Source organism: Gymnodraco acuticeps, unplaced genomic scaffold, assembly GCF_902827175.1.
Source record: "Gymnodraco acuticeps unplaced genomic scaffold, fGymAcu1.1, whole genome shotgun sequence".
Classification (NCBI taxonomy): Eukaryota; Metazoa; Chordata; class Actinopteri; order Perciformes; family Bathydraconidae; genus Gymnodraco; species Gymnodraco acuticeps.
In genome coordinates this window covers 181,122-201,768 of record NW_022989802.1, presented here as the reverse complement: position 1 = coordinate 201,768, position 20,647 = coordinate 181,122, and the positions used below count along the sequence as shown (strand labels likewise).

Below are 20,647 nucleotides of genomic sequence, written 5' to 3'. Positions count from 1 at the left end.
CTCTTCCCTATGGGAGGAGCAGCAGGTTCAGCTTCATTTAAATATGTCGTGCAGTAATAGATGGATTTATTTTTTTCATCTCAAGAGAGAATGTGTATTTTATGTTAGTATTTCAAAAATCTCCTGGGGGAGAATCCCCCCAGACCCCCTGCGGGGGTTGGGTTTTCAGCATGTGAACTCTTTCACTTGTGAGGAAATGGCAGGATTGGCTCCAGGTCGCCTTTTTATTTACTACAAGACAAATGTTTTTATTTTATTTTTATTTCATACAGTTCAATTTGGATTGAGACAGGGAAATATTCTAAACCTCACGCGTGGCGTTTCACTGACAAGGGGGCGATATAGCATATATGTAATTACATTTCAAATACTGATTTGAGCCCCACCACTGTATGGGTTAGCCCTACCATAGATTATCTAACACAAATACTCGGGAGCCGATAAGTCAATAAGTTGCTTTTCGCGACAGGCACACAATAAAACAGTGGAAACAAACATGTGTTTGACTTTCATTATTTAATGAAACTGTGTGCCCTTTATAGTCTGTGTCCAATATTGTGTATTTGTATATATATATTATATATATATATCCTAAATATATGCTAAGGTCCCGCTACGGACACGATAGCAGTCACTTCGTGCGCATGTGTGTAATTAAACCCATGATATCAAAATCTCACTCCAGCCAGGTACCCAAAGTTAGCAACCCTGTCCATACCCCAATAATATTTTATTGATGACAAGTTTGCATCCCTGCTTGTTATCGTTTTCATCACGGAGCTAAAAAAAATGGTGTATTGATTACTGATCTGTGCAAGTCAAATTTGTTAACTGACTTTGGTTCTAATGTTAATGTTAATTTGATTTCAACCCATAAATAATTATTTAAATTAACTCAACATTCCACATGATGGATTAGTGTTCCACATTTTTCCCACTAATTTGTTTATGATTAGGCCAATGGTAAAGAGAGACATTGATGACCCTGTGTCCTTTTTGTTAGCACGTGGTTCCATTTTGTCTAATGGCGTTGGACAGCTTCACTAAGAGTCACCCAGTTCTACCCTGCTACAGTCCGGCTGAGTGCAGTCACAGAGATGCTATGGCTGCTCTACATGACATTAATGGTTTGGTCCGAGAATGGACACCATTTCCTGCTCCCAGAGAGAATGACGCTCCTCACACTGAATAATACAGCCATTGACACTGTCTCACGTGGGTCTGCTCCCCCCCACCGAGCCATGAACTGGAAGCTGGAATTCTGAACACTTGGAACTGTCACACCAGCACCAACCCTTGGGTCAGTTAGATGAGACTAACGGCTTCACTTAGGGCATATGGGTCAGAAATATGACTCTCGTTACCACGGAGTGGGTTGTTTGTTTTTTTAAGGCTATTCATACTGCTATGCAGAGTGAAGAGCCCCTACTATTTTAACAAATACGCCTGATGTCAGGGGCCTCTTACTGTCTACTTCTGCATGTATTCACATTATATGGACCATGTTTACACCTGTTGAAACTAGGGCTGCACGGAACTCAGGCTACAATACAACCATTTTGTTCTGCTCTAACGATTCAATTTATAAATTCTACATCAAAATAGTTCGTTTTTATTGTTTCCAATGATAACGTCACCTTAAGTGGAGGAATGCAAACCTGCTTTAAAATGTAAGGTTTTGAATTTCTTTGACATTTCTCAGTAATGACACCCTCAGACGCCCACTATCATTTATGCCAGTGGTTCCCAAACTTTGTTGTGCCCAAGGCACACTAAAGGACAAGTAAAAAATCTCAAGGCACACCTATTCTGAAAAGATAGCCCTTATAACACGTGTTATCACTCATATTATGTAAAGTATCTGTAAATGTGCATAATTATTTACTAATGCCAAATAAAATGTGACAAAGACAACTATATTACGAAATATTTCCGAAATTAATTTGAAACTTTATCAAATTAGGCTTCATCAAAGCAGCAACACACTCATTTACACCAGACAGGTCACAAAATAGAAAATGAGGCAAAGGAAACTCAGCAGAAATTCAGCACAGACAACTGTCAATGCAAGGAAGCTGCATTGTCCATGGTCCGGAACTACAAATTATAAATGTATTACTTTAAAAAATGTAATATATTACACTACTTCGTTACTATCTACATAAAGTAACTCGGTAAATACTCATAAAGTAACTTTACTCGTTACTTTCCTCGCCGAGCACGTACAAACTGCGCATGCGTGAGTGGCAATAACTTTCCTTACCAGCAGGCGGCGGTAGTCAAGCCCCCAGGTAGTGCGCCGGACTCAGATGAAAATATTCGTGCTGGCCAAACGGCGGTACTACACTTCCGGTTTGGTTGCCAGGCCCGAAAACACTTTTCCCATTGACTTACATGGGGAAAGAGTGGTCTGTAACTCGTTGGATAATTTTTTTAACTAAATAAACTACCCAGTATGAACACTTATAGCTTATAGCCCTTATTAAAAAACATTCGTTCCTCAAGTTGTAAAACATTTGCTAATAACGTTATTCTGAGAGTTATTTCCCTCTGCATTATGAACGCGCATCTAATCCACGGGACCGCGCAGCCCGGCACGTTCATGTTACGTGTCCCGACCAATCAGAGCACACTGTGCTCACAGGGAGGGTGCTGGAGCCAGGCTCTGGCTGGAGCTTTTGGAGCTACAACGAGCGTTAAAGGCAGAGAGTGAAATTCAGTGAATACACGTAGTTTACAGAGATGCTGTATGAGGAACCAATGTGAGTTGCGTTTATCTTTACCCATGGATGCACAATGGGAACGGATCCATATCGTCTTACTGCCATCCCACGGAGCTGTAATAATGGATATATTGCACATGTTTGCTGTAATTCATTGTCATACTACATGGGCTGTATGATTGAATCTTGTACCGTAAATGTTGTATTAAATGGAGTTAATATTACCGATATCACTACATCATTACTAGCTAGCCGCTAGCTGCTAACTGCCGCCTCGTTCATATCAAATCCATGGCGGTAGTGTGTATTTGTCATTTAATACAGGCAACAACCGGAAGACAGAGAAGAAGAATAGACTGCGTGATATAAAAATAATGGGCATACCTCCACCCCTCGATAGTTATCGCTGACTCAGCCATGTTTAGGCAGCACTGCACGTGGAGATGTGGACAAGCAAGTCGCGCAGATTACGTACATAAACCTACAAAGTACTGATATAGTAAATTGAAAAATAAATGATTATTTTTGTGTAGTTGTATATTGAAAAAATAATGTATGGTTGTCACAAAATCCCACGGCACACCCGGACTTGCCTCACGGCACACCAGTGTGCCGCGGCACACCGTTTGGTAACGGTGGTAACTCAGATGCTTACATGGACTTGTATGTTTTTCCTTCATATCTAACAGAAATAAGAGAGAAAGAGATGGGAAAGTGAGTAAAGAGGGATAGGAAGGAGGAGAGATATTTGCGAGTTGCATACTCACTCTGAGTTTTCTCGATTAATAGCTTATATAGACAATACCATGCTTAAATAGACTCCTGAGTTATTATTTCATATGTGACAATATGTAAGAAAAGAGGGGAAGAGTCAAATTATATTGAGAAATTGAGAAATTGATTTCATATTGGAACATTCATTTCTCAAACCTATGTTTTATGGAAGAGGAAATGTACTTCTGATAAACTAATCCTTGATCAAACGGTAAATGGTGAATTAATATAACATTTATAATCATTGAGAAAGGGTTATTCCACAGGGACTAGCTCACATTTAACTTAAAATAACATTTCTCTGCTTTGGACTGATGAGTATATGATTCTTGCATGTTAAATGACTAACACAAACCTTACATTTATAATGTGCATGTCTCAGGAAGGCTCCCAAATCATTCTGAGGGAGCCTATCCTATTTTTGTAATTGAATGATAATGTGCTAATCCATTACCTTGAGTTGTCTGCACTCAGGAAAACATCCCTATCAAGTGTTAACCCAATAACTAGGAGAGCTCTGAAGGCCAAGGGTCAGAGAGAGAGGATCACACTCTGCGGCTGCAGAGAGCAACTTATCCACGGGCAAGGAGGTCGTTCGAGATGAGAGGATTCTAATCTTCAACTTTCTGATGAGATGGGATGCTTCTTCATTTTCGCTCGCAGGACGAGCGATGGCTTCATACAAGGTTTCTATGTTTCTTGGAGGAGCAGATGTTTTCATAACCTCTCCCATCACAGGGGGGGGCATCTGGATGTGCCACTTGGAATAGGCAGGTGCACTGCTCTCAAGCAGATAGCAGAAGGAATGCAGGCAGATGAGCCTCTGTTTCACTGGGAGATCATAAAGTGCTCACTGAATTGAGCCACAAAAGCAGAGCAATTGGGGGGGATTGAGATATGGCGCTCTGATGAAGAAGAGTTTTGAGCCAATCAGCACCTCAGTGCTAATCTACAGATAATTGAGTTATGGCGCTCTGATGAAGAAGAGTTTTGAGCCAATCAGCACCTCAATGCTAATCTACAGTATCAGGATGCCTTTACACACCAGACATTCTGTGTCATAAAGAGAGGAGGAAAACATGTCTTCTAGCTCTCGTACAAAGATAACATTTGAATTGAATGACCAGATGATTACAGATGTACAATTAATGATTGTTTTTGTATTCCCAATGAACAGATATGTGTTAAATAGTGGTGATAAATATATTTTATCAGATTGCACTTTCACACTAAACTAATTAATTAATTGATATTTTCAGATTTATAAGGTATTGGACAATAAGATATTTCTAATATTATAACAGACAATGTTACTATCCTTAATCATTACCAGGTAAGAACAGATGTTTTGATGTTGATTACAGTTGATACTCTGAATAAAGAACAGATGTTTTGATATTGATCTCAGTTGATGCTCTGAATAAAGAACAGATGTTTTGATTTTTCCTTTTCAGGTTGTTATACAATAAAATGTTTGATTCTTCAGATTGTTAAACATTTTGAGAATTGTTTAGCTTTCCCTTCAGATTTTGAAATGACATAATGATTGATAGTTGAAGTAATGTAATTAATTAAATATCATGCCTTACTCTTGAATAAAGCGTAATGAAGTAAACGTAAAGTAATGTTAAAGATTGAGGACACTAACTTTACAGATTACAGATTGATCGATTCATCACTGTGAATTTATACCTTAACTAGGAACCTTAGCTGGATCTGTCATGATTCTGATTTATACCTCAATTGGATTTATTATAAATCCTAAATTCTAATTGTGTTTTAATAAGTAATTGCCTTAAAGTAAATCTTTGAGATGTAAGATGATTTAGAATTTGTGTTTGATGAATGAGAATTAACTGAGTGATAAATGATAAAAGATCTTATTTTTGAAACATATATTTTGCTATAATATTTTGTATTCCATGTGTTTATTTTTGTGCCTTTTGACAAAAGATGCCAAGCACTGAAGAGAGATGATTTTATTATGATTGACTGTGTTCAATCATGGTGATTGAAATGTTTTCAATCTTGTTCTATTTTTTAATGTAATGAATGTATCTGAGCCCACCCAACTCTGAAGACGCTTATTGATTTTAAGTATTGACTGAAATATTCTTAGACTAATGTTAATTGGTTATCAATAGATTGATAAAAAGAGTGAATCTGTAAGAGAATATTTTCATCTGATCTGTTTATAGAGTTTCTTATTGTTTTATAGAATCTGTGATACTGCAAACATCTGCTTGTAGTCAGTCAGAGACTCCTCTATAGGTTGAGGTCACAGGTCAAACGCTTCTCCTATGTCCGTGGGGGGTTGACCTGGCAGCATCTCTTTGAGACAAGCAGACCATTGTCTCGCATTGGCTATTGATTATACGCGGGCTTTCTGGGAGCCCGCCTCTCCTCGTGTTGGTTAGATGTTTTGTGTCTTTTGGTTCAGAGATTACCTTGGTGGAGCACAAGGACAGTGTGAAACTAGGATGATCTCCCGGCCGTATGTAATTGTCTGTCTCTCAATAAATATCAGTGTATTGACAGGCGAATCCAGTTTCACTCATTTCATGATTGGCTCAACATTGCTGCAAAGAAGTTTTAACTTCACAGTATACATATTGCTATTATGATTGCACCACATATTTCAAATTGCCTTCCATTAGCCCCGCCCCCCAGAAAGTCGGCCATTTAGAAAAATGTGCGGTTTTCAGCCATTTTACGCACGTTCTTGCGAACTCCTCCTAGGGGAATGATCGTAAAAATTGCAATCCAGGATAAGTTCAGCCCATTTCCAATGTGATGCTAAATTGTGAAGGAATAGTCGATCGCTCAAACGAGGACTTCGTAAGCGAACGGAGAACTTTCCATTTCAGACGATTTACATGTCACAAATTACTCCAAATGACTCCAAACTACTCGCGTATACTTTTTCCAATATTCACGAAACGCTGTATACATATTGCTATTATGATTGCACACATATTTCAAATTGCCTTCCATTAGCCCCGCCCCCCAGGAAGTCGGCCATTTAGAAAGATGTGCGTTTTTCATGCATTTTAAGCACATTCTTGCAAACTGCTCCTAGGGGAATGATCGGAAAAATTCAAATCCAGCACAAGTTCAGCCCCTATCCAATATGATACTAAATTGAGAAGAACATTTTTTATAGCTCAATCGTGGAGGTCGTAAGCTAACAGCGAATACACCATTTATTACGATTTACATGTCACAAATGACTCCAAATGACTCCAAACTACTCGCGTATACTTTTTCCAATATTCACGAAACACTGTATACATATTTCTATTATCATTGCACACATATTTCAAATTGCCTTCCATTAGCCCCGCCCACCAGAAAGTCGGCCATGTTAAAAAATTGCCGTTTTTCATGCATTTTAAAGACATTTCTGCAAACTCCTCATAGGGGAATGATCGGAACAATTCCAATCCAGGACAACTTCAGCGCATATCCAATGTCATGCTACATTGAGAAGGAATAGTCCTTCGCTCAAACGGGGAGCTCGTAGGCTAACGGAGAATGTACCATTTTTGACCAATTATATGTCAGATAAGCTACTGAGACCTGCCTGTCTGCCTGGCACATCAACTCTCACACACACACACACATGCACACACACGCACACAACACACACACACACACACACACACACACACACACACACACACACACACACACACACCTACTGTTAGTCCAACAACGCCCTTTGCTGGCGGCATATTCATTACAAAAGACACTTGCTAACCCTAACCCTAACCCTAATGTTTATTTGTAGATATCTCCTAAAGCCTACAAATAAAATGTGACATGTAGGCCTGTTACATTTGTTATTGAGCGATATATATTATACACACTGTTCTGCTTTCTGCACTGACCTCAGCAGCTGTTCTCACTGTAACATCACCTAACATCCAGGGGACATGTGATTAGTGATTAAACAAACGGTAAAGGACAGAAAGACTGATGCACATTTGATCATCTCAAATAACTTATAATCACAACAGGGAACAGTTTGCAGAGCTGTGCTTCGTTGACAGAAGTCCAGCCATGCGTCACACCTCTTTTAAACATCACTGTTGGCTGAAATCATCTCAGGAGAATACTTCAGTGTACCCTCGGCTATAGCTCCTCTAGAGACACTCCTCTCTCCTCTAAATCAGTGTATCCTCGGTTACGGCTCCTCCAGAGAGCCTCCTCGATAATCGATCCTCGACAAGCCTTTAGAGACATTTGTTTTCCTTCGACATCCGTTTCCGGGTCGCTGCCGGAGGACCTGGGAGTCTGGAACGCGAAAATTAAAGAGATGACAAACGGCTCATTTCCCAGGACTCGCGCACGTCTGCTTGACGCCGGGACGACCGGCCGCCCTCCCCGACAGGCGCACGGACGCGAGGGCCCGCTCATCACTGCGCGCACAAGTGCGACCGCAGTTTTAATTATTATTATTATCTGAACTCGCCATACTAACTTTTCTTCGTCTTGTATTTTGTTCTTTTTGTTGTTGTGTTTCTCTTCATTTGTTGTTTAAGGGCGGCTGGCAAACAGCTTTTAGGCGCAATACCGCCCCCTGAATTATATATAGTGTAGTGGATACTGCCCTGAATGACAGACTTTTTTCCCACTCGTAAAAAAAAAAAGGTGTATCCGTCGTGTGACTGCATGTGCCGAACCGTGACGTCCGAACCGTGACGGATACGGATACCGTTACACCCCTACCAGGGACACAACGACATGCTGACTGCAGTGGGTTTGAACCTGTGACCCCCTGATCCCAACACCAAGGCTCTATCCACTGCGCCACACGCCTCCCTATTTGAGGATAGCAGGAGCTGACAGAGCGTACTTGGTCTTCCTGACATAACTTGAGGCATCATTAAATATTTCAAGCTTCCTCTGTTCCTGTCTGTCTGGATGACAATGCTGATCGCTTATTCAGGGAATCACTGGGTGACTCACCAGCTGTTCGACTGCCCATCTAATCTTTTGATTTACGGACTCGTTGATTGGCAGAAAAATGATTCATCATCTCATAACAATCTGCTTGTATCGTGGGTGTTGGACTAGTTCTATGTATCACTGTCAACAGCCGGGAGCAGTCAGTCAGTCAAACTGGTTTGGTTGTGTTTGCTTCTAACGCAATGAATGATGTATATTGTGGATGTCACACTTTACCCCTGCGCTCTTTAACCCTCGCTCATATAGTGACACCCTGCCCCTCCATCTTTCATTCGTATCATCTGCTTCTTCCTCTCTGTTTTTCTGTCTTGTTTTTTTTCACCTTTTTAACATTTTCTTATCTCCACCCTGTCTCCAAACTCTGCTGCTGTTTATCTCACTTTCTGTTATTCTCCACTCTTGTGACAGCTTGTCGGTGACATTTGGTATTCTTATGCCGTCTCACTTCGAGTGTATGACACAAAATATGTCATCATAAATGTGTGTCTGTATCGCACACACACATGCTGCAGCCATAATCAGCCACACACACTTCAAAGTGACTCAGCAGTTTTAACAGTGGAAGAAAACAGCAGCTCTATTCTTGGTACACCTTTAACTCCTTTCTTCTCCTTCTTCTCCGCCGCTGGATGCCGGTGGTTTTTAGTCTAACTGTCATTGGCAGGGCAGAGGTGACTCGGTGGGGTTTAAAGACGAGCTTTGCTAAAAATAAAAACATTAGAGGAGACAAAAGAGTGAAAGAAAGGAGAGTGATTCAGTCAAGGAATGTAACGCTGTTTCCTGCTTCTTTTTCAACATCACATCGTGGTGAGAGAAGTAGCGCTGGATTCCTCGCATAGCATCAGTCGACTGTCAAAGTGTTCAGCCTACTTTGTCAGTGACATAGTGTGTGTGTGTGTGTGTGTGTGACTGTCATCAAGCGTTGTTCAGTCACACACACTTAAACACAGACGCCTGACTTTTTTGTGACAATTAGTATTAAATTCCAATGAGATCTCTCCTGGCATGCACACAAGATACAACGACATATGTATGAAGCAGGTTGTCTCACGGCTATTCAAATACTATTGCCCTATCACATAGTTCTGTAACACACCCTTTGATGGAAGTATATCAAGGGCTGCAAGGTTGTTGTTTTACTTAATTGAATTGAATAATCATTACGTTTATAAACGGTCGGAAACTATTACATTCCTAGAGTTCGTAGAGCCTCGAGGTAATGTCTACAAATTGCGTTTTTATCCAACTAACCATACAATTGCAGACGTTTCATTTACAGTAGAGAGGAGCAAGAACCAGCTATTATTGATATTTTTGCTTTATAATTCACTTTAACCATTTGATTAATGCAATAATAGCTGATACATTTTATGACACTGCGATTGATTAAAGAGATATTTTTTAGCATATTCTATGCACAATTAACTGCACTGTTTATTTATAACTTGCACCAGTCACATCACGTCCTTTTTCAACAATTGCTATTTCAAAGGATGTAAATGTCAGGGGACCGTACCGAATGCAAAGAAAACACATAATTCTTTGCGATTAACCTGCATTTCGGGGCCCGAATTGTGAAATATCATAGCAAATGTAATGAAATTGCAATTTATACATGAAATGAAATGGTTTTTTTTACATTAAATTGCAATCTGGGGCAATACAACGACCTATCTCAATTTCTGAACGAACCTGGGGCAGGATAATGCGATAATGCTATAATATGCTATAATATGTTAAAATGTAAATGACTGTGATATCCTCTGTAGAAATACGGTCCTATTGCTGGAGAACTGGATGGTTCCCGATGTATTAGAGTGCCCTTGTGGTATGTACCAATTTAATTTAGTGTTGTTATTTTTCTTTAATGTAAAGTAGTTGTCCTGTGTATATATGTATTGCTTTTGGCTCTATGTCTTTGTCCTATGTATGTGATTTTTTGTAAGCTGAAAATCAATAAACATATTGATAAAAAAAAAAAATTGCAATCTGGGACTTAAAGGCAAGAAAAGGACAATATGGAAAATATTGCACAATGTGTCACACAGTTCAATTCAGCAACTTTGAAGCAGACAAACTGCATCAGCAAAGAGGAACAGTGACTCATATGCAGGGGTGTAATATAACTAACAACTAACTTAAGTATTTTTCAAATACTTGTACTGACTAGTTCTGTTTTGTACTACTCCAATATATTTAGGCTCAAATATCATACATTTTACTCCATTACTATTATTTATCACTCCGATTTACTAGTTACTTTAATAATAATAATACATTGATTTCAAAGCACCCAAGGACACCTCCATAAATCCATAAAATATTCTGAAAACTGTACAAAAGGCCAGTAACAGGCGACATGTAGCACTACAGTGAGTAGGCGGATCTGAACAGCTGGGTTTTGAGGAGGGACTTGAATGCAGTGATTGTGTCAGACTGTCGGATGTGTTGGGGGGGAGTTTCAGAGTCTTGGAGCAGTGCAGCCAAAAGCCAGAGCACCCATGGTGACGAGGGGTGGGGACGGTAAGTAGACCAGCCAGGGGGTTTAAGAGGTCGGCCAGATAGGTGGGGGCAAGGTTGTGGAGGGCTTTGAATGTGGGGAGGAGGTTTTTGTCCTCAATCCGGTGTTGTATAGAGAGCCAGTGCAGTTGGATGGGGGTGATGTGGTCAGTAGACTTGGTGCGGCTGATGATCCGGGCAGAAGAGTTCTGAATGATTTGGACTTTATTGAGGAGTTTGATGGGAAGGCCAGAAAGGACAGCATTGCATTGTGTTAGCATTAATCAACACATATTCTCTGTGGCAGCCCCGAAGCTCTGGAACTCCCTCCCCCAATACCTCCGTGAGTCTGAGTCCCTCACCCTGTTCCAGTCCCGCCTCAAAACCCACCTCTTCAACTCTGTATCCATAAGCCCCGCCCCTCCCTCTCAATCAACTTCCTCCTGACTACTTTTCTGTTTTGTTTTGTTTGTCTACCCTCCCTCCCAAATGTAAAGCGTCTTTGGGTTCAAGAAAAGCGCTATAGAAATAAAATATATTATTATTATTATAACAACAACAAAATGCAAATATGATGCAGTACTACTGATATGATACCGTACTACTTACCTACCCTAATCATAACTAACATTGGCTCAACATTGATCAACTACAACGGTAAAACAATAGTAAATGTATTTATTGGTGATAAAACTGAATAATATTCTGTTATACTGTGAAAAGAGTCTTTTGCAAACTGAATACTTTCAAGTCTCAAATACATTCAGCTGAAAGTACTTCTGTACCTCTACTTAAGTAACACTTTCAATCCAAGACTTGTAACGGCCCGTCCACACAGCGGCGTGCGTTGAAGCTTCCAACGCTTCTGCCCATTCACTTTGAATGGGGTGACGTCACTTTTAGCCGAACTGCATTTTGGGAAGCGACGTGGAGCGTTGCTCGCTTCAAAAGTTGAGCAATGTTCAACTTTTGGCGCCTCGGCAGAAGCGCCAGCCAATGAAATCCCGTTTATGCAAATCTGCCAGTACAAGCGCTAGCCAATCAAACCGCGTGTATGCTGGGAGAGACTACGCAGGTCATTTCCTCATATTCCAAAAAATGGAGGGAAAGTTCATTATAGCGGTAGTGAATCACCCGGTGCTGTATGATCAGTCTCTGTTCATCTCCCGGGATACAAACCGGAGGAGCGAGGCATGGAGGGAGGTGGCAGAGACAGTGGGTGAAACTGGTAGGTTTTCGCCTGTTTGGGGATTTTATATCCAGTTTACTTCGTTTTAACATTGCTATTGCTTTGTATGTCGGGGGCGGGAGATTCATGTGATTGGTTGTTGGTCGCAAAAAATCCCCAAGCTTCAGATACGCCCACCGCCAAGCGTCAACGCACGCTGCTGTGTGGACGCTCCGTAATGTATTTGAAGACCATAGTATTTCTACGTTTACTTAAAGGATCTGAGTACGTCTTCCACCTCTGCTCCTATGTTTGTATCAACAGACACTAAAGTAAATGTTTTTGAACAATAATCTCCAAGCTCTGAAGTTTAAAGAGGTAAATGTAATCACTTTATTGAAATGATTTGTCATTACATGTTAAGGAAGATCGGTCCAAGTTGTTACCGTAAATCACATAACAACTATTTGTTGCAACAGAAACAAAACCTTTTTTACAATGTTTAATCTTACTTGTAATATATGTATTCTAAGATTACACATGAATAAGAATAAATACAAACAAACAAACAAATGATTCATAAACTAATTGAGCATAGTACATTTGAAGCTGTGTATTTTAAACAAAGTGTCTTCATGTCACTCAGTAACCTTCACTGCTCCACACACACTAACTCATACACACATGCATTCACTTTCCCTTTAGCACACGGTAAACATACTTAAAGTTTGCAGGTTTCTATGTGTTTAGACCCACGTTTCACACACACACACACACACACACACACACACACACACACACACACACACACACACACACACACTCCTGCACAGCGAGAGAGGGCTTTGTGAGTATCCTCAGAGTGTGTGGCCCAAATATTCCCAACACAATGTCCCTCTGTGACTCTCTGCTAGATCTCTTCATGGGAATGGTGCCAACCACTGGAGCAAATCCTGAGTGTATAGGTCCAAATCTTCTTTTTTGTATATATAAGATTAGTTGTGGGATCAGGTGGAAGTGATTGATGAGCTCGTAGCAGCTGATTGGACGAGGCTTGTGATTGACAGGTGGCATCACAGGGGAAATGGAAGGAATCTGTGACATAATGAGCAGTTCAGTTGTTCCTCGTCAGTGATTGGACACAGCAGGTGAGCGGTGTGAGGGGGCGGGGTTAAGACCTTTTATGACACCTTGGGAGCGTTTGTGTTTGATTGACACGTCACGTCATTGGCAGTGGTAAATGGGCTGGACGTACTCCGGGGGGAAGTGGCCCACGTGTCCATGGCAACGGCCCCTCCAGCGCTGCGAATCAGAGCAGTCCATGAGTTCGATGACATCACCGCGCAGGAAGCGTAGCTGCGACGGGTGGTGGGGGGTGAAGTCGAAGAGAGCGTGGGCATGATGGGGACGCTGTGGGGGGGAGAGTGAGAGAAAGAGAGTTACTGAAATGAACTTCATTTGTCCGTGGCAGTATAACAAAAAAGAAGTGTTCAGGTTAAGTGACATTGTGTCAATTTAATAAATGATGTTCTCTGTTTTTCTCTCAAAGTACAAGCATATTTTATTCATATCTTTCATTTAACATTTATTTATCCAAATCATTGTCGGTCAGTCCATTCCTCGGCCTGTGAAATATTCATATGATGAGAAATGTCTGACCAAAACAGTAGCAACCGCACAGAGGAGGAAGACTAATATTAATTTCTGTTATAAACATCATTACTGCAACGGTTCACCTAAATATTACATTACATTACATTGCATTTAGCTGACGCTTTTGTCCAAAGCGACTTACAATAAGTACATTCGACCAGGAAGACACAACCTTGAAGAAAACAGAATCATATAAGTATATCAGGTTTCATAGAGCCAAACATTTCAAGTGCTACTCAACTGGCTTTAGATAAGCCAGTCCTTTATTGGTATAAAAGTGCTTCGTTAATCGTTCTAACGCTCGAAGTGGAGTCGAAAGAGATGAGTTTTCAGTTTGCGCCGGAAGATGTGCAAGCTATCTGCCGTCCTGATGTCAATGGGGAGCTCATTCCACCATCTTGGAGCCAGGATAGCAAACCCACGTGTTTTTGCTGATGGGAACTTGGGTCCCCCTCGCAGCGAGGGCGCAACGAGTCGTTTGGCTGATGCAGAGCGTAGTGCACGCGCTGGGGTGTACGGTTTAACCATGTCCTGGATGTAGGAAGGGCCAGATCCATTCGCAGCACGGTAAGCAAGTACCAGTGTCTTGAAGTGGATTCTAGCAGTTACCAGAAGCCAGTGGAGGGAGCGGAGGAGCGGAGTGGTGTGGGAGAATTTAGGAAGGTTGAAAACCAGACGAGCCGCTGCATTCTGGATGAGCTGCAGAGGTCGGATGGCACATGCAGGTAGACCAGCCAGGAGGGAGTTGCAGTAGTCTAGGCGTGAGATGACGAGAGCCTGGACCAGAACCTGAGTCGCTTTCTGAGTCAGCTGGGGACGTATCTTCCTGATGTTGTAAAGCGTGTATCTGCAGCAACGGGTTGTAGCAGCGATGTTTGCAGTGAAGGACAGGTTGTTATCTAGGGTCACACCCAGATTCCTTGCAGTCTGAGTCGGGGAAACAACAGAGGTGCCGATGTTGATTGTCAGGTCAAGAGTTGGACAATCTTTTCCCGGGAGGAAGAGCAGCTCAGTCTTGTCAAGGTTGAGCTTGAGGTGGTGATCAGACATCCACTGAGAGATGTCAGCTAGACAAGCAGAGATGCGTGCGACGACCTGGGTCTCTGAGCGGGGAAAGGACAGAATTAATTGGGTGTCGTCAGCGTAGCAGTGGTAAGAAAAACCATGCGGGCTAATGACTGATCCGAGCGAGTTTGTGTACAAGGAGAAGAGGAGGGGACCAAGAACAGAGCCCTGAATACTACCCTGTTGACAAGAGTGACAGCTAGGTTTTATATTGATGATGGATTTCAAAAAATGATGTAATGTTTAGAAATCCTTAAATGCTTGTTGAGGGTTATTTAAAGGAATAGTTCTACGTTTTGGGAAACACTTTTATTTCTCAAGAGATAAAAAGGAAGATTGATGCCATTTCGGTTGTGATGGTATCAATCTTATCATCTCTCGGCAAGAAAGACAGAATTTCCAAATATGTCTAACTATTGCTAAGAAGGAAGGAGGAAAAAGGTATCTTTGGGTTGTGTAGCTTCAAGGGACATTTTGTGTGATGAAATCTAAAATTCCTGTTAAATCAATTTATCCCCGTTATGCTTATCCTCTTATCCTAAAACTCAAGACATGACATTCTCAAACCTTTATTTTTCCACACCTGAGGACATACGTTTATTTTAAGTAGATACTGTACATACATTTTGATAAGAGATTATCTTTTGGGTCACAGCTGCAGGTCACAGTTGAATTCACTGAATTCTTATTCATAAAAAATCTTTATAAGCTCTGTTCATTTTTTGTCTAAATGTGAGCTTTAAAGTGGACCTATTAAGCTATATTGGAAAATATATTGTCGGGCCATACCTATACAAAACATGTCTGTGAAGTTTTTTGCTTAAAATACCAAACAGATCCCCCATTGTAGCCATGCCTCATACTGCTCAAACCCCTCTTTTGCAGCCCTGTAAGAGAAACGCGGATTTTGGGTCCTTAGCTTAAAAAAAAAAAAAAGAGGAGGCGGAGCTAATGCCTGATCAGAATTCTACCGGAGATAAAGTACAATTCTGCTGTGATAAAACCCCATCCTGTTCTAAACCACATCAAGGATTATTTCTGAAACAGCATGGAGCTCAAATGCTTTTTCTCTTGCAGGTTTATCACAAGGTGAGTTCCTTTTTTTATTTCCTGCTTTTTAAACACATGTTAGAGTGTTAGCGAGGCTTGCTAATGTAAACAAAGACGAGATTACGTCTAAAACACGTCAGGCATTGTTTCTGATAGCAATTTTCTGTGGGTCCGCTGCCGCTTTGACGTCAGATCGGCAGCAAATCTGTATCCGCTCGTTGTACCCGTTTTTAAAAGATTTGGGTATGGAAGAAAAGAGAGAGGGTTTTATTTTCTGACGCTGCGTGAGTTCCCCGACGCACCGGGGACACATGTTTATGTATAAAAGACATCACAAAGTGCATTTTGCACGATAGGTCCCCTTTAATATGGCAGAGCAACTTTTGAAATAATGACAAAGTGATTTGAGGAGGTCATGAAAAAGAAAAAGAAGAATAGTGTAAGACATACAGAATGTGATGACGACATGAAAACAGCCCTCTGTTGAAATTGTGATTTGTAATGGTGAAAGGCGTACTGCTTTCAATTGAACCTGCAGGTGTGGGCCTTCTCTGTCTCACTTAGGTTTACAAAAGTAGTCTTTCTTCTCCCCTGATCGACAGCCTCCTCTGATCTCTGTTGACTCGTGAAGTAAAAGCAATTTAAGAGTAGCAGAATAAAAGTGGCTATTTTAAGAAATCTTGAACTAAACTAACGTCTTAGCTGTCAGTTGCACTCCGACAGAGAAACGATATATGAACTGGGAGAAAGCCGAAAGACTGAAACGAATACCAATATTGTATTTTTTACGTGTGAGTGTTTCTGGGCTTTGTTACTGCTGTGGAGTGCTTTGTGTTGGACCAAGGCCCTGTCATCCAGGGATGTCATCCAGGCACACAAACACACTCTAAGCAGACAGCAGGATTAGGATCAAGACACACAAACACAATCTATCAATCCCACAAATCTGTAAAATCCTCGCATATCCTAGATTTATTTTTTGTGTGTGTGTTCACGCACACACCCTCTTCCTGTGTATCTGGGTGTGAGCGAGCAAGTGTGTGCAGACCCCTGTGTGTTCAAGTGTGTGTGTGACAGCACAGGGAAAACTCATTCATTTCCCACGGCAGTTCATGAGGAGCGATGGTTTGGAAAGAGAAATATGGTCGCCACGTATCAGCTGCGCTTGGCTGCCTTGTGATCAACGTCCTCAGAAGGAGATAAGAAGCGATCTAGTGCTAAGTATTTAACTGATACAGAATTAGTTTTGAAAAAACAACTTAACGATAAGACGTACGATACAAAAAGCAACAAGAACCGAGATTAAGTTTAAAGAGGACCCTATTATGCTAATTGTCAGGGTCATATTTGTGTTTGATGTCTCTACTGTGACATGTCTCCACGCTTTAATGTTCAAAAAGCTCTTTATTTTTCTCATAGTGCTGCAGCACCTCTTTTCACCCTCTGTCTGAAACCAGAGCCCAGTCTGCTCTGATTGGTTGGCTCTGTTGTGATTGGTCAACCACTGAGAGATGTCCTGCCCCTTAGCCAATCACGTGCCAAGGTGTTTGAGGGCTAGCCAATAGAAGCACAAGTGTTGCGTAGTGATGTCACCATGTTCTTGAAGTAAACAATGGAGGTGTTTCACGCACAAAACCTAAATAACACACTACGGGAAAGTGGAAACTGACCAATAGAGTCATAAACTGAAATAGAGAGAAATCATATGGAGGTGGAAAAAAAACATATTGTTATGAAATATAACGCATAAGGTCAGCTACGTTTCTTTTTCATGCATTGATTTCAGAGTCAAAGTCTTAAGAGGGTTATGCCAGAACTAGATTGTTATCGTTGTGCTGTTAGTGTTACTGTCAATGTGAAGTGAAGATGATGCTAGTAACTGAAGAAATGGGTTTACTATAAATATTTGAGATACAAGGTCGGAATTAGACAAAGCAAAGACAGAGAAACAAGTTCCTAAATAATCTGGCAGGGAATTTAGGTATGAGGCAAAATAAATGTCTGCATCTTAAAAAAAAGTCCTCATGTTTGCTCCTTGGTATCATAATGTGTGTAATTTCGCTAATGGAGTGTAGACTATGTTACACACAGTGTTGGGACTAACGCGGCACACAGTAACGCGTTACTGTAACGCCGTTATTTTTGGCAGTAACTAGTACTCAAACGCATTACTTCTTAAAATCAGTAACTCAGTTACCGTTACTATCTGGTGCGTTACTCCGTTACTGCGTTAGCCAGGCGGACAGAGATGAGAACTGTACTTAAGTACAGTACTTGAGTAAATGTACTTTGATACTTCCTGTGTCACATGCGGAGACGGGCTGTGGGCGTGTTTGTGTTGTTTACTAACAAGACTATCATGGCGGCGGCGGAGCTCAAGTCTAGTTTCTCCACCTGGAGATATTCTCACTATTTCACTTTTGTCGAGCACAAAGAAAAGAACGTTTTAGTTAAATGTAAGTTGTGTCTTGGCGGGACAAAGATCTTATCTACTGCCCAAACCAGTAATTCAAATCTCTTAAAACATCTGCAAAAACAACATGCTGGGACGAAGCTAGTAGCTAAGACCACAGAGACTCAGCCGACGCCACTCCACCTCCACCTAAGCAACAGCGGCTGGATTTTAACCAAGGGACTGCTAGCCAGGGAAAAGTCGATAAAGCCATTGCACGGTATGTTGTAGAACACATGCAGGCTATTTCTACAGTGGAGTCACCCGCTTTCAGGGAGCTAGTTAGCATGATAGCATGTCCGGACGGCACACGGCATATGGGACGGAAAACTTTTTCCAACTACCTGGAGAAAGAATATACAAAAATGGAAAGCCAGCTAATATCGATGCAATCCAGATTGCATATAATGCATGTCAAGTTGATCAACAGATTGTATTATTCTCCAATGCAATAACAGTACTGAAATGAAGGCTATAGCCTTCATTTCAGTACTGTTATTGCATTGGAGAATAATAAATGGGAGCCCTTTTTGTAAGTAACTAAAACGTGACTTTTCACAGTAACGCATTACTTTGGGGTGTAAGTAACTAGTAAAGTTGAGTTACTGGTTTTCAGTAACTAGCACAACACTGGTTACACATGATGTCAGTGAGAGACATTGAGTAGGTGTTTGACTTTTGAAGAAGCCAAGGGCTAAATTGAAGCCCCACAGAGAGCAGCTGACCGTTCTTTATATAAAATGACAGAGTTGGGATCCAGGCAAAATATTATGTTATGTGTCTAATGTGTTTGTAATTTGTAGATCTAACTGAATTGAATTGTCGTTTACCATGATATGCTATACATCTTAAGGTGATGAAGAAAAGGTAGGTTGGAGTTAAGGAACTTTCATTATAAAATGAATTAAACAGGAAGCAGTTAAAAAATAACAACTTTAAACGATACAAGGTTAGCATTATTAAAACTGAAATTATTCCAAGCCTATTAGGAGCCTAAGGTGTGACAGGACCTAATCTAACTTGTTATTGTTAATTATTGTCTGTTTGTAATGTTATAGCAACCTGAAATGTATACTTTACTCTTAAAAGCTCCTATTAAAACAGTTGGAACAGAAACAAGGCTACAGATATAAAGGAATGAGTAAGCTGCCGTGATCTGATGTGGAACGACTATTTTTTTCCCAAGGCTACAGAGACATGTAGGTGAACACGGCACATCAGCACGCCACCCTCAGCTTTGGGGCATGTTGTGGTACAGATACAAATTACCTCAAGGCCATGGCAAAGCAACAGTGTACAGTAGAAGAAAAGTCACAGCCTGCATGCTAACGTTGTAATCATAACAGCACACTATATATATATGTATATATATACAGTATATATATTGTATCGCAATACTACATGGTGCAAGTGTTTGTCCACCATTTTAAAGTCAAAACTGCCCCACCAAAAGAAAAGCTGCCTAAAGATTGTAGGTCAACCCTTTGAGAAACACTATAAATCCAACTACAATAACATATTGAGACTTGCGGAGAATATTTGTCTCTAAACGCCCAAAACATTTTTTTAAACAAATATGAATTGTGATCATAAAATCAAGATTGTAAAAGGTTTTTACCTCAATATGTTCACTCCACTAATGGACACAAAATACAGTTTTCGGATCGTACAGCCCTGTATGTGAAAAAGGCCCCCTGGCATTCAACCCTTATTATATTTCAAAATGAATATAGGAACATCAAGGTGACCGATGACCACATCAGTGAGACCTGAGGCGGAGTAAAATAGTACCAGCTTGATGGACCTTTAATGAGCATCCTCCTCATGTACCTCCTGCATTACTTGAGGGTAAATCTTAGTACACAATATAAAGATAGTTACTTTGTTCTGTATACAGGAAGATCTACCAAAAAAGTGTGTACCCTTTAACTGAACAGCACGGCTTTAATTATTTTTGGGTAGTTCAATTTGTTGGGATTCCAATATGGTTTCTCGATATAGCTGAAACCTCTTCAATGGACTGTATGGATTGGTTTCCATTTCCATTTCACTTCGTAGATGTTAGGTTAATATCAGATAACTAAAAGCACCTTCGAGACATACTTCCCAGTATATTTGTTGAGTGATATTATCTCAATCTCAATCTTTATTTATTTATATAGCACATTTAAAACAACCTTCAGTTGACCAAAGTGCTGTACAGGCAGTAACTACAATATTAAATAACACAATGGGAGTACAATAATAAAACAATAATTAAAAACATAATAAAAAGCACAATAACTAGAAACA

At 40.7% G+C, this 20,647-nt stretch overlaps 1 protein-coding gene across 1 annotated transcript in view; it reads right to left on the bottom strand.

Annotated features, from left to right (window-relative positions):
* Positions 1-12,504: 12,504 nt before the first annotated feature.
* The window catches only part of LOC117552793 (GRB2-related adapter protein-like), a 46,503-nt gene continuing 38,360 nt past the window's right edge, over positions 12,505-20,647 (bottom strand). The window contains exon 5 of the mRNA XM_034226437.1: positions 12,505-13,545. Coding sequence (XP_034082328.1) covers positions 13,360-13,545 — 186 coding nt within the window. The 3' untranslated portion in view covers positions 12,505-13,359. The remainder of the gene's footprint in view (positions 13,546-20,647) is intronic.